We start from the raw sequence: 16292 nt of genomic DNA, 5'->3' as shown, positions 1-16292 counted from the left end.
TAACGCGAGGCAACCCTCGTGGTAGCCCTTCTTCCTCTCCATGAATTATGTAGGAATTGCTTACTTTATTTCCCATCCACGAGGGCACGGTACCTCCTCTGCAGCCCCTTTAGTTATTCCGAAATTTTCGACATGGTGGACCACAACCGTGTCTGTACTACCGGATAGAGTTACCTCGAATTCCTGTTCATATGTCAAAGATATTTTATCTTTAAAAGATTGGCAATGGAAGTCAATGGACTATAATAATTATTCTTGATCAGCTAATGGGGTTAGATTTATCAAAAAATGTCTTCTTTTTTAATCATAAATTAATTTAAATATTTTTAGATGCAAACAAATTCTTTTATCTTTGTAGCATTGACATTACAAAGCAACTATTATAATCAACTTATTGAATTAGAATGATCGAAAAATATCTTTTTTTAGAGCATAAATGAATTTAATTATTTTTAAATGCGGACAAATCGATTGAAAAATAATTAATGTTTTTATTTATAAAAAATGAGAATAATTACAATTTTTATGGCAATAACAATTGCAATAAAAAAAATCATTACTAGCATTGACGAAGCAATTGTATTATCTAATCGTTATTCCCGTATCGCTTCATGAAATTTGAAACAAAGGAAGATATATTCTTCAAAGAAAATTAAAAAGTACAAAATAATTTTATAGTATAACATCTTAATTTATCTTATAATGATAAAAACACTGCGATTTCTTGTAGTGAAAAATGTAATTTGAGATTCTACAGTCAACAGAAATCTTTACTGTTCGTGTTAGAGTGCAATAACAATTATCATACGCATTTCGAAATGGTCGAACGCGTAGTAAAGCAAGAAAAGCGAATGGCACCGGTTAACGAATGTCATCACCAGGAAAGGAAGATGCGGAACGTTAAGGATAAAATTAAGATAAGAACGTGACATTCTAGGTAGGTTTGTAATGAAGTTGATAGTCTTCGCTTCGGCTGCCAGTGAGTCGTTCAAGGCTTCTATATATACATATTAAATAAGTATTCGGCATAATGATTGTATAGTACATGCGTATCACAATCGGATATACAACACATTAAGAAAAATGTATTCCTGTAAAAGAAAAACTACTCTATTGAAAGTTTAGCGAAGAGATACGATCATATTTTAGTATTGCATGTTACGAAACGTGAAATTTACGAACCAAATTACGTTTAGCAATTTTCATAAAAATAAATTTGTGAAGTTAAGCAATGTTTAATATAGCAAAAATGTAGTATTTTATACGATTATATAAAATAGTGGCAAAAATAATTTTAATTATTGATACGAAATATAATTAGTGAGATAACATATATTTAAAAACTTCCATACACACACACACACACACACACACACACATATATGTATGTTTTTAAATATATATAATTTCCTAAATAATATTAAAAAGCGTAATGAATCTCGTAATCTCATAATCTCTTAAAGAGATTTTAAGATAGGATAACCTTTTCCAAAGTAAATAAATGTTTAGTGGAAGAGAAATTAATGCGTTTATTCGTTATGTACATTTCATGTGTTTCAAATATATAATACATATAATGATATGATTATAAAATAAATATCATTTAAATCATTTAAATAATATAAAAGAAGTATGTATACCACATATATACATATAACAATAAGCAAAACTACCGTCGGAAGCTTACTGCTAACTGATTATAAATATTAATCAATAAGAATAACAAATCACATTTTGCTTGGACCAAGAAATAATTATAATAATATTTAATCGAAACGTTTTACACATTTATATGTTTATACTTTTTGAACAATCTAAAATGTGGAAATGATCCTGTTTCATTAAGACACAAAGTGTGAAAATTCATTTGCTAATACAGTTTCATACGGAATATCATTAAACTTTCAGAGAACATTATGGCTTCAGAATTTACCTTTTTATTTTATTGCTATTATAATTCTGGTATTTCGTTGTTTTATAATTTAGATAGAGTAGTTATTATTGCACTAAACAATTATACGAAATATTCTACATTATTCATGTTTCAACAGAATCAATTACACAACGTGTCCATTGCATAACGTTTCACATTAACTATCGAGAATGCCATACTTAGCATTTAACTAGTCGCATGGGTATTATAAGTTTAATTGCTGTGACATTGCTTATTTTACAGCAATTTACATCATTCAAAGTAAAACATTAATATAATGATTATAGGGGAAAAAATGTATAAATAATTAAAATACAGCAATAAAGGAATCATTAAATTATATCTTGCGGCATGTATGTTTAGATAGTTTAGTTGATCGTATACTTTTCGCTTTTTTTTCCTCTAAATTTCTATAATTTGTGTAAACGTTATACCGCAAATTGTAGAATTAGTTCTATCTATTCGTGAGGATATATCATTCGACAATTGATCATATATATAGTTTCTTTGTTTTAAACAATCAATAAATAAATATCGTTTAGTTCGCTAAAACATATAAATATATTTGAACTTATTTTATTTAATAGACGAAATTTTTATGACACAACACCCACACTTGTATAAATATAATCAATTTTAAAACAAGTCAAACATAATAGCTATGCGTATAAAAGAACTATGGATAGATTTGTAATTATATTAACCATTTGATTTTCATGCGACTGCTTAAATGTTAAAAAGAAAATTAAAACCTGAGTTATCTATGATCATTATTGCTCGTTAAATTGTGATTGTTATTGAAGGAAAACGAGTACAGTTTAAAGCCTGTTCTACAATAAAGTCGCAAGCCGTAAACCGTAAAAAATTAACCAATAGTCGATTATTTTTGTCATATTCAACTGTGATTGGCCAATTTCTTACCGCTTACGACTTGCGATTTAATTGTAGAACAGGGCTTTAAACGGCTTACGTGTCGAGAATCATTTGCACATAACAATGCACCAAGCCCTTCATACAAGCGTGTATTAAGTAATAACAGTAACTACAATACTGTTCGCGTGTAGTATCGAAGAAGCACGTAATATCATGCGGTAGAAACGTTCTCAAAATCATGTCACACGTGTCATCGTTTCTCTGTTCTCGTCGTCCCGCGTTTTCTCGTGCTTTCGAGCAGGACGCTAAAGCTTCTCCAGTGCGCGGCTATTCGTGAGCAACTCCCTCGTAAGTCTCCAAACTTGCTTCGCAGCGTTTTCCAGACCGCTAGGTGACTTTCCCTTGAATAGATCGAGATTTGGCAGGAAATAGTGCGGACACCGCCGACACTGTAGGCAAGATATCAGCTGCAGGAAGATGCCGTTAATACGATCGGCCAAGCAACTCTCGTCCCATTCGGTCTCGAGGGGATGTTTCTCGCACTCGTGTAGCAGCAGCGTTTTCATGTGGTAGCTGGAGACGGGGTTCCCAGGCAGATCAAGATGTCGATCTCTCAGGGTTTTGAGTATACTGAGACACTTTCGGCGACAACCGCCCTGCAGCAGTCTGGTTTCCGCTTCCGTGAAGGACAAGACCCAAGCGTCACCCTCCATTGCTGATTGCTTGCCTTGAAGTGCGACACTCTCCTTTGACAGCAGGTCGAAGCCCTCTGTCTTGACTTCCGCCACCAGATTGGGATGAGGCCAAGGTATGTGTGGTATCGGCCAATGAGCGGCAGATCGCGGCCACACGCCGGAACACTTGAATGCCGGCGTGATCTGCACGACGTACCGCTCCCGTATCCGTAACTTCACTTCGGTGGTGTCAGCGATCATCTTTACCGAGTCCCTGTAGTTACACTTGTCACAGGCCTGCGCTACCAGAGTCTGAAACCTCGAGCGTATTTTTCTGGCAGACAGATAGCCAGACGCGGTGATAAATTCAACCCAGAGGGACATGGACCTCTTGCGTCCGTCGCTGAGCTTCAACACGGCGCAGCCCGGCAGGGTGCCGTCGTCAACAAAGTTGAAAACTCCCATCTGGTTCAGGTAGAGAACCACCTCGAATTCACCCGGCGAAATCACCTCGAGGCCCTCATACCGGCCGTTACACTCGGTCAATGAAGAGATGAAGCGTGGCTCCTGCACTTCGACCTCCTTGAGTACGTCTTGTACGACCTTGCACACCTCCCGTATGGTTTTTTGCACCTGGCCCATACGAGCCTGTACCCGTTCGGCGTAATACTTGTTCATCTGGTACAACATCTTCGATGGGCCACCCATGATATCTTGTGGAACCAACATCATGACGAGACAGTCCGCTTTCGATGATCCTGAGGATGTTCACTCGTTTCGAACGAACGAGTCTCATTCTCTCATGCGCATATTCACTCACTAATCATGTCATTGGTGTCGTTATTGTTATCATCAATCGTTTTCCCGTGCATGATTCCGACGGCACCCGGGCGATCACGCTATGTCGATGTCGCCCCCAATTTTCAGGTCGGAGAAAAGGCACTGCTCAAAATTTGCAGTATCAAAAAAAGGTCGCCCGAAACGGGTTACGGATGACGAACCGTGCGTGCCTAATCGCGCGGCAGGTGTACGTGCAACGAGCACAGCTCGAGGTGTCCCGCGCGCGCGACGACAGAGAAAACGTCGCTGACCACCGGCTGGTTCTACTGCTTGTTGTAGTTGTGTGCTCCGTTGCTGAAGTCCCGCCTTCCAAACGACAGGGTCACGTGGAGCGTGCGCGTTGTTACCACGCCTCCTGTCGTTCCTCCTCCACTATTCCTCCTGCCGCTCGTGGTACCATCGCTATTGATGGGTAGCGATAAGCTATGCGATTTAAGAAAACTATGACATTCCATTACGAGTGATACTTCGGACTACTTTCGGCAATATTTCTATCTAGTCATACCTTTTGTAAAAAATTTTGAGAATTTTGTAAAAATTTTTAATAAACTGTGAAACACAGAAATATATATTGTATATTAGCACTAATAATAAGATATAAGGCTTGAAACGTAAATTTTTATCTAGTCATATCTATCCTGATTTTTATGGAAAGTTTCCCGAAGAATTTTTATCAGGATTTTTGAATAAACTAAAACAGAAATATTACATGTCGTCATTAAGATAAACCTAATGCTCAAAATTTGATTTCTTTTCAGCCATAGTTTGATTTTCATGGAAAATTTTAAGAAATTCTTATGGAAATTTTTAAATAAACTAAAACATAGAATATTATGATAAGATACAAAACTTGACACTTGATATTTTTGTCTAGCCACAACTTGATTCTCACAGAAAATTTTGAGGAATCTTTATTTAATAAACTGATCATGGAGAGAGAAGTATTATGTACCATCACAAAAGACAATGCTTGAAATTTGATAATGACGATGAAGGTAAAGATGATGAAAGTTTAGAATAATATTTTTATTTCAAACTGAATTGCACTTGTTTAAAACTTTTTATCGATTAAAATAATCTTATATTAAGCAATGACACAAACTAAAATTTTATCGAAAATTTTATAAAGTTTATTTGTTATATTTAAGTCGCCTTTATGTTAATTCTATATATATATCGGTAGCTGAAACATATTCAAACAAATGGATGGCTGGTTCGCGCGATTCCATAGCACGATAATTCCAAACATAACCAAATGAATAGATACGATAATGTTTTGTTGAAAGGATCATTTGGACGCTGGCATAAAAGGCGACAACGCTTCCCGAACATTGCCGAACGCAAATATGGAGCTTCAATCTTGATGGTACGCGCGCACAGATACACACACCGTAGAGGCAGGTGTGCGCGACGAAAAATAGCTTACAAACACGAGATACTGGAGCCTCCCTTTTATAATACAATCGTAAAAACTCACGCTACATAAATATCCACTAAAGAATACCGATCGATCAGGCGGATATATCGCAAGATTGTGCGGATTAGAGACCTCCATGTATATATCTTTGACCATATCTTTGATCATCGTTTTTCACCCTTGATCGTTTCAACCCTTTGCAATAAAATATAAGGTAAACATGGTCAATACATACGTAATATTTTGTTGTAGATATATTTTTATTGATTTTAAATATTATTAATAAAATTTGAGGTATCTCTTACTGTGACCTCAGACTTCTATATATTATTCTTAACTGTTAATGCCTAGCGAATTTACAATAAAATATAAAACTATACTTACTCTGGGTTATATATAGTGTCCAATAAAAATACGTGCGGTTTAATCTAAATAAATATATAAAAAATAATATTGTTGATTTTATATAAACAAAAATATTGAAAAGAGCCCATGATGTGTTACACATTTAATAATGTTGAAGTTTAACATCTCGTATATTTTCCACTTACTTCAAAAACAACTAAAAAAATGTGACCTTTGAATTATTATTATCTGTGAATGAGTTACATATAAATTACTTAATTATCAAAAATTTATAGTTCGTTAAAGAAAAGTCTTCTTCTTTTTATTTATAAAAATGATACAACTCGAAGTGTGTCTATTATAGAGGGTATTATAATCTTTTTATAAACCTTTTTTTTTTAAAGAAGAACTAGTGCTGTTTAACAGACGGACTGTAAACTTAAAGAATATTTTTAGTGTTAAAATAATTTTGGTGATTAAAGTTTGAAAAAAATTATTTTATTTTGAATTTAGTCATTTTGGCTAATCGAAGTAAATAGAAACTGTTGATAATGTTTCAAGTTATGTTACTTTTAATTATTAAATACTTGGAATTTTGAAATATATTATCATACTTCAAAAAGAGAACGGTTTTTTAAGAGTTGCGAAATAAAATTTACAAATTCATTTTGATCATGTGTTTCTAAGAAAATATCTTTTTATCTCAATATATATTTATTAGTCAATAATTTTTTGTTAGGTTAAAAAATAATTTTTTCCTTTTTCTGAAAAGTTATTAATTTTTTTAGATGTATCATTTTTGAAGTAAGGGAACAATATGATTTTTATTTGATACTAAATATGGCGGCATAGCTTTTGAAGTCTATGATGTTTTTTTAGCATGTTTCACAATGCTTCAATTACTAATATCCTAATCATCAGGAATCCAATCCTTTATTTCCAAATACTTAAGAAAATGATAGTACCCTTTGATCTTTTTATTTCATTTACTTCGTTACACCGTCCATCACTGTCCAGCTTATTGTTTATGCTCCGATTGCCAAAGCTGCAGAGTAAAACGACGGGTTATGCTAGAGAGTCGCACCATGTTCAATTCGTGCTTCTCGTTCGTGGATAATCGAATAAAGCTCGAGAATCTAATCTACTTCAAGTTGGAGTGGTAGATTGGTACCCGGCGGTCCCTACTTCTCTTTCGCTAATACGACTTGATTCATGAGCCGAGCACGTGTGTCGTACTCGCGATCTCTCTCTGTCTCGCTCTCCTTGTTTCGTTCGCCCATCTTGCGTTGGTGAGGCGAGGGGTCAAACGTTCTGCTACATCAGCCCTCGCATTAAGGCAGAACCCGAGGGCTCCTGCCGCCCTAAATGTGCCTTTCATCATCCCATTTCGAGTTAATTCGTTTATCATCTGAATTATTTGTACACCGACGTTCTCGCGGCCTCGTTCGGAAAATGACACTCTTGAGAAATTATCGGAAACTACTGGAGAAGTTACGAGAAAAATCGAATGAAACATCCCCAAATCGAAATGATGCACTGAAGTGTAGAACTGCGTCCTACATATTTATTTTGATGGTCCAACACAGTTATTTTTAGATCATTATTTGGTTAAGTTTTCAGATACTTCAACAAAACCATCCTTTCCGTGTGGTAATATTTACTAAACATTGCACCAATAAAATATATTTCGTAACTATTACTAGACTTTTTGTCAGTAAATCCGCCTAAACAAATTTATTAATACAATAATATTCTATTCGCTTCAGAAAGATTAGAATTACGAAGTTTATGTATTGTTAGCTAGTTCATTGTTTTTATCATGAATAGAAAAATAAGTTTGATCAATCGATGTTGCATGCCAAAATATTTCGCTCAGTATTGCAGTACAATAGGTGTAAAAACACCTTTAGTTGCCATTGCATATATAGACTCTTCTGTTTTCATTGTGTAACATTTCTATCGAGGATCGTGACGTATCTTCTGGGACAACCACTCCGGTTTACACAGACGGCACGCCGAGTCGACCTTGTAAATCAGCTCGAATGAACATCCCCGCGTAATCCTCAAGTAATCCGGGACCCGTTCGTTGAGCTTCGGCAGCCGGTAGAGAAGCGGTGGCCGTGGAGTACGTATTTCACGGTTTCTTTGTCAAATGGCACGGAAAATATAAATCGTCCCGACTGTCGGGATTCCATCTCGAAGAAATTGCCCCGATCATTACGTAAATCTGTTACTACGAGAACCATTTGTTGGATCGAACGATCGAAAAGAAAATAAAAAATTTCATTTAAATAATAAACACTTTTATCAATTTAATTTATTAATACTTTTATTAATTAAATAATAATACTTTTTATTAAATATAATAAGAAAACGATTTTGCATTTGATCACGTTATTATGAGTTGCCTCGAATGTTTGAAACAATCGAAAGCTAATAAAATAACAATTAAAAGCCGGTCATTTACAACGGAATTATTAATAGCAGCAGCAACTGATGTTCTAATCTAGTATTCATAGACTACTAGCTCAGACGAGCCATTTAACGCGACAGACGGCCCGTTCGCATCTGTTACCGGAAACAGGTCGCATTATGTACTGTTTTATGATAGCTGAAAAACCCGCGGCACGGGTTAATTGAATGGAAAAACATCGTTCTTTTTCCGCTGTTTATTGACGATTGTCATTAGTTCGAGTAGCTTTGTCGACCATTGCCATCGTACTATCATGTTTCGTGCCCGTTGGCGATTTTCTCGTTACGCATGTCAGATATATGCATTTTCGGATAATTTTTTTTTCGTTCGCGAAGCGGCACAAATTTAGCGGAACGCGAGACGAGTCACGCTGCGCGATCGCCCTTTGTGCGTTACACGCGGTGCGTTATCTCGCGCGATGCTGCGGTAATAAAGGTATGAGAACACGCACGTGGCACACATAATTCATCGCCGCTTGGGATCGCCGCGATAGCACCCGAATGTTTCGAGCATTAGCCGACACATCCACGGAAACAGACGCTGCGCCGCCTGTTTCCGTCAGCGTAGCAACCGTACGATTATTCTATAGATTTCGTAAAATTAATTTTTATTATTATTTTCTAACAATAGTAAATTCATATAAATCTGTCATATAAATCTCTCTCTTCTAAAGCATTGAAAAATTAAACCATTTAGATGCAAACAAAAAAAATTAAATAAACTGTCAGATGAAGATACAATTTTTCATTCTTATCATGTGTCATTTTATTCGATGAATCTAAACTTAATTGATAAATAGATTCATTATATATTCGTGTATAATTTGTCAACCATACATATTTATTTAACCCTAATTGGTATTCCTCCGAAATTTCCTTAACTATATAATATTTGCGGGTCCAGTGTACTTTAAATTAATATATCTTTACTTAAAGTGTGTGAACGTAATCGAACGATCTTTTTTTCATTTTGAAGGTCCAAATCCAAGTAATAAAATTATATAATTTAAAATTATGTAGGGTTGTGAAAAACGTAGGTTATAAATAATTTTTCACAAAAATGAAAAAAATATCCGGATTCACTGAACTCGCAATTAGGGTTAATTTATTGATGCTGAAAACAATGAAATTTATCCCTTCGATGAATAACTGAGATGTAAGCACAGCTTTTTACCAGTCATTCGTACCACTACTTCACTATGCTGTTTGTATTGGAGTATCGTGATTTCGAAAGAACCGTCATTCGAAACGCGGGGAGGCTGCTCATAGGTGAGCCCAGCGAGCGAGCGGCGGGTCCATTATTGTCCGGCGCTTAATCTGTTTGTTGTATACCGTCGGCGGGCTGCTAAGTGGTATCCCATTCTATGGTATCCCTACGTTGTATATAGAGCCAGCATACGACGGCGGGGGAAACCCTCTTGCGAATGCGACACATGTTGTTACATCACGTCGCCCATTGTCGCGACGCAACCCCGGCGCTCCGCTGAGTCGGGACGATTTCGGTTGGTGAGAGATGAGCACGGAGAGCATCATGGGGAGTTCTAATCGCGTACCACTTGACACTCAGCGGCCAGGACCTCTCTTTAACCGCGTGTGGTCTCCACCACCCAGTCACTGGCTCGCGTCCCGACGTGTAAACGTATTATTTTTACGTCCCACCGGTACGATGTACATTTTGCGGCTTGACGACATCTCGAATAAAGCTCTCAGAAATGAATATACTACATGTACACGTAACTGATGTATCCCAGAAGTATCTCGCGCGCATTACTCTTCTGAATAATATTATGCAAATATACAAAAGGAAAAGAAGATCCGAATATACAGAATGATTTGTTGAAGTAGTTATAAATATTATAGATATAAATATTTAGCTAAAAATAATTTTGTTGAACCATCAAAATATAGGAAACACTCAAACATGACGAGCACTGTTGTAAAAAATTTTGATAAATTCTAGCAATTAGCTTGAGCATCTAACATAATCATTTTGATGGTCCAATAAAATTACTTTCAGATCTGTGTTTACCTAAATTTTTAAATACTTCAGCAAAACCGTTTTTTTCCGTATAATAAGCATTAATACATATAGTTGTGTATTATTAGAGATTTATATTTTTCTTTAAATATATAAATTCATAATATTATTTTATCAGCAAAATAAATTTATATGCATCGATTAAAAACTACTTAATATGATTCTATTAGAATCATGTGAATATATTCTTTAAATTTTGCAGAGTGGAATCTTATTCTAAAGAGTAAACATTGAGCCAGTCTTGAAAAAGAGTAGCTCTATTTTCAGTAGTAAGATTTTATTCTTCAGAGTAAAATTCATTCCAAAAGTTTTAGAAAATAAGTATGTTTTATTAAAAAATTGTCGATTAACGTAACAAAGAGGGGCTACATTACGAACAATACAAGTCGTATTTCTTTGTATGCAAGGGGATGATTAAACAACAATGAATGAGCTCATCTAATCCTTGACAAGATTTAATGCGGAGTACGTGATGTATCTGTACTGCTGCCGCAGGTATCCAAATAATGGATTCTGAGTCGCGATGCGGCTCTTATCAATCTCGAGCAGTGTTTGCAGGGAGCTTGCGCAGATCGCCCTAGGGGTTGGCTCTGTGCGTTCGCAGTGTTCGCACCCGGGCTGGTTTTCTACCTTGCGCATTACGTCCATCATACATATATTAGATCACCGCGTGAAAGAAAATGAAAAATAAATACAGTGCTTAAGCTTATTGAAAAATAAATACTTGTGTAATGTAATGTGATTTTTATTATTAAAAATGAGTTAAATAACTATCAATCAAAATTTTTTTATTACTGTTTGAATCAAAAGTGAACTAACTTAACTTCTAAAAATCGTTAAAATCATCACAAAGAGTGGTTTTTAAGAATTATGAAAAATGACTTTTGATTATATTATTCCTTTAATTAAAAAATGACATAACAAAAGTGATTAAAAATATTGAGTTTTTCAGAAAGGGGAAGAACTATTTTTTAACAGAAAATTATTGACAAATTCGTAATAATTCATCAAAAGTGACTCAAAATATTATCAATAGTATATATCTATCTTGATTAGTTAAAATGGCTAAATTCAAAATGAAACAATTCCTTCTTCAAACTTTAATGACCACAATTTGATTCTAAATCTAATAGCGAATTCGATTGGACGCACTCAGTGCGCACTGATGCACATTAAAGCCGTCGTACACAAAATAACGTAAAGATATGTTTATACATAAACATAGAAATCGATTAAATCCTGAAGTACTCAATACATTTTATTATATTATTAGGTAAAATATGTATTTTATAATTTGAAATATTTCACTTTTATACTCAAATTAAATCAGTGTACAACGGCTTTAATATACACTAGTGCGCACTAGTGCTTCCAATCGAATTCGCCATAAGTCTTGATTTTAAATCTTCTCTGTAGAAGACATTCCTTTTTATTTACAAAAAAGATGCAACTCAAAATGTGTCATTCTTGTAGAAAATATTATGAACTTGAAAACCTTAAAACGACACAAGTGCTATTTTGCGGACGTTCTGTGATGTTAAGTTAATTTGTTTTTGATAATTGATAGAGTAATTTTATCTAATTCATCCATGGTGAGAGATAACTTAAAAATTATATTTTTTGAGTTGTGTCACTTTTGAAAAAGTAAGGGGGAGCGATGTTATTTCTTTTTTACAATAATTGCAAAACGTTTTACATCTACTGTGCGCTAACATTTTTCATGCCCGTTTTTGTCGACAATTATTTCTTTTTGTTATAAATGACATTTATGATCTCTAAAGATTCGGAGCCTCTTGCTTTTTACAATTTTGACATGCGTGTAATACGTCGTCATTAATGTTTAACATGCATCCAATGACTCAAAACATGTTTCGATATCTTTTTCTTTTTCTCTATTAACGAAATTGATTTGTTTCTCGTTCGACATCGAAAGATCATCATCGTGCAAGGAATTTACTTTGATGACTTGTCGCGATAACGTTTTCATGGAAATGTTACAAAATAAAATATCATACAATTATATTATATAGAAATAAGATTCGAAAACATCATTACTTTTTATATTTTACTAGTAATCTATCTTTTGGGACAATTGTACCCATTAGAAATAAAATCATACATAAAATAAAATGTTAACCATTTCGGCTCGTTAAAATTTAATAATTGTCTTGTTAAGGAATTTTTTTTTCATTTATTTCTTCCTTTTGGTTTATATAATTTATATGTAATTATAGCTTCTCTATGTGTAATTCATTCATATTCGTTCGTACTCATTGAAGTCTGCTACTACTATAAAATTATCGAAGGGCAAAAATACACTTAATTACTCGACTTAAAAGTGACTAAACGCGCTTTCAAAGAATAAATGAAATAATTATATGAACATGGCGCTAAGTCTTCGAGTATCGATATCGATAAGTTCAACATTTCTGGTTACATTTACGTTTGCAATATTCGCGTTTTTATCGGTAAAAGACAGTCTAACAAACGAAAAAGACCGTAGATAAGATCTTATTGGCATTTCTGACCGCGTAGACTTCTCGAGCATAATCAGCTGAATGGATCATTTCGAGGATTATGAGGATAATTTCATTCGCCGTGCGTAAAGACATCGTCGGCGGTATGATACGTCCTCATTAAGAGGCAAAAATTGAAGGCCTTGTTAAACGTGGGGTGGTAAATCCGGGATCCCTCACTTTATCTCTCCTCCCTTCTTTCTTATGCCGTGTACGCCGGATCTTTTTCCCGTCCACCCTGCACACTCTCTCTTGCTGAATCTCGTTCTTTTTGTTCTCCACCTCTCCCTCTTTCGCCAACGAGTTGTTCACGACTCGTCCAAGAGCGCAAGTCCGCGAGGTCCTGGGATCGATTCTCGGCTCAGCAGGAGGCTCCTCCTACCATGACGGCCATCTTGCAACCGGCACTAGTCTCACTATATCACATCACACTTCACTGCATCGCGGTTGCATTCTTATATTCAGCCATGCGCTCGTATCCTCGGACCATCCCGCCTTGGACCTCAATGAGGCACTTTCCTTCGTTGGAAAATGCTTATTTAATTATTAATGCAAAAGACACCTTTCGCTCATTGCGATAAACAATTAATTATGAGAAAGTGTAAACATTTTTTGAAATTTAACAACTTATGTAAAAATGGTAGCAGATAAAATAATAATAGTCTAAGATTAATTAAAGGATGTATACCTGTTAAAATAAGTAAGTTAATCCTTCTTTATAATTATAAAATTGAAAAAATAATACTATATTATATTACTATAAATAATATTATATATAAGCACAGAAGCAACATTGCTGCAACGTTTGCAATATTGCTGAACGTCATAATGTTGTTGCAGTATTGCTGGAATGCTCGAGAATGATCAGTTCTGTATGTGTTATTTGTACTTAAGTGTTTGTTTAATATTTTTTTAACACAGATATGAAAGAATTAATAAAAAGAATGCGTTTCTAATTTATGTTTCAGGTGCTGAAGTACTGCGACCATTTGCACGGAAAATGGTACTTCTCCGAAGTCCGCGCGATCTTCTCCCGGCGTTACCTGCTACAAAATGTGGCCATCGAGATCTTCCTTGCGAGCAGAAGTAAGTGCCGACAATTTTTCTCGTTTTGTTCATCTTCAATCAGCGAACCGCTTTTGAACGAGAGCGCATTCAGTTTCTTGTCGACGCCCTGAGTTCCTTTCCTTTCGTGTTATTTTGCGCGACAAGGATGCGAACTAATCCTATGAACGGAATCTCGAACTCGCTGCAAGGTGTTGCACGCGCGCATTCGTTTTTACATCATAAATATCTTGCCCGCATTACACCTTTGTCTCTTTCTAAATCAATTTATTATTTAATCCCGCGGGCGCACCTGCACGTTATTGCTATACTTCATCCCGCAGCGTCATATCGTAATTGTAATATATATCTTTGATAACCTCATATTTCTGTAAATAATGTCGTTTTTAATTGAGAATTAATGTTAAACCGTTGTATTAATTGAAATACATCGATTTCGTTTTAATTTAATATCAAGCAGTCAAATCGAAATTTTGTGTATAATATATTAATGAATTCATCATCTCGCTCATGTAATTACCAATAATGACGTTTTCGTTAACAATTGTTTGCTTCTTTGTTGTATCCTATAACAAACCGAGAGAATTATTTATATCTGCCTTGGACCACTATACTGCTGATTATTTCTCTGGGGCGCAGATAAATTCCCAGGTGTCCCCCGATTCTAATCTGATCTTAACTTTCGATGCGTCGTCGTCGTGAGGAGACGTTAGCGGTGGAATGTCATCCCTGCGAGGTGCCTTCGTCATTTATTAAAAAAATCACTGGAAACGTGCGTTCGTTAGTCGAAAAACGCCGGGGAACATGCAAGGATCTCGTCTCCTCTTGCGATAAATCGTCGAATAATAAAAACTGAGGATGAGTTACTTTATAATGGGACCGCGGTATAACTTTCGGTCATCGGGCTGCTTTACGTTACGATCATCGGGGTAGCGATCATGTAACTTTTTCCTTAGGACGAAAACGTGAAAAGTGAATAAAAATTTTCACTTTTCACGTTTCCGCCTTAGAAAAAGTTACATGATGCGATAATTATTGTACATGAGGGGACCTTTTTGTTATTGAACATAACATTAGACAGTTAGTCCTGCAAGCCGTTAATCTTCTCATGATTACCGTCTCTTGACACACTATTTTAAACCCGCTCGCGTTATTTACATGATTGGTCATTGCAAATGCCGCCGCGGATAAGGGCGGTTTCTGTGATGAGTAAGTGATTATTGGAGCATCTGCTTAGCAGCGTGTGAATGTTCATAATTAGAAAATTAGCAATATGCTCGTACCAGCATGAATCCAAAGAAAAACGTGAAACAGCTGGACAGACATTATATGTTGCTGCATGCGTAATAAATACGTATGCTTAAATAAGAGTATATTATATTACAGAAAGTGAATTGATGAAGAACGTCGCGATTGACATTACTTGGGAAGATTTTCATACACAGTAAAATATATTCTGTATTTGTATTAAAACGAGTTCTTGTAAAAAGTATTGTATTGCATTTTTAACTCATCCAAGTGTTAATTTAACATAATGTGATTACATTATTTGAACATTTTGCATTAAATTTATATTCAACATTTCTTAGCGTTAAAATAATATACTTTATGATTAAATGAATAATTAACATAAAAATAATATAATTTAAAATATAAATAAATAGATGAAATGTAAATTCTAAGATAAGGAATAAAATATGTTAAGTTATCATATCATATATTTTGAAGAAATATGCTTTCATAACTTGCTTACAAATTATGTCCGAGCTATGTTTTTTGTATTAATTTTTTTACATAATATTTATGTTACTTCCTAATATATTCATCTTGTGTTAAAGTGACACAAAAATTTGGGATCATTTGATACACATAAAATGTGTTAAAGTTAACACAAATTATTCAACTGTGTATGTTTATTATGAGAACATACGGACTATTTAAAGAAAAAAGAAAAAATCGACTTTAAAGTATAAGAACGTTTAGCTATATTTTATTTGTATAGAAATAAAACCTATACGATCGAATTTTTCTTCTCTCTTAATTAAGATTAAAACAAGCATTTTGCTTTCATGTACAGATAGTTCGGTAAATTACTAGGAAGTATTTATGGTAACCATCT

The 16292-nt window shown here is 34.8% G+C and overlaps 2 protein-coding genes across 11 annotated transcripts in view; one reads left to right on the top strand and one right to left on the bottom strand.

The window, feature by feature from the left end:
* rg (A kinase anchor protein rugose) overlaps positions 1–16292 on the top strand; it is a 365249-nt gene that overhangs the window by 324579 nt on the left and 24378 nt on the right. For all 10 annotated transcript variants that reach the window (XM_018452260.1, XM_018452252.1, XM_018452282.1 and 7 more), the window contains one exon: positions 14077–14194. In XM_018452260.1, coding sequence (XP_018307762.1) covers positions 14077–14194 — 118 coding nt within the window. The remainder of the gene's footprint in view (positions 1–14076; positions 14195–16292) is intronic.
* On the bottom strand, positions 2626–4584 carry LOC108725343 (protein mab-21). The gene has a single exon (XM_018452296.1). It carries the CDS (start codon positions 4210–4212, stop codon positions 3112–3114), a length of 1101 nt encoding a protein of 366 aa, XP_018307798.1. The 5' UTR covers positions 4213–4584; the 3' UTR covers positions 2626–3111.

Source organism: Mycetomoellerius zeteki, unplaced genomic scaffold, assembly GCF_001594055.1.
Source record: "Mycetomoellerius zeteki isolate Tzet28-1 unplaced genomic scaffold, Tzet1.0 scaffold108, whole genome shotgun sequence".
Lineage (NCBI taxonomy): Eukaryota > Metazoa > Arthropoda > Insecta > Hymenoptera > Formicidae > Mycetomoellerius > Mycetomoellerius zeteki.
The sequence above is the reverse complement of the archived record's forward strand: the minus strand, read 5'-3'. Positions and strand labels throughout refer to the sequence as shown.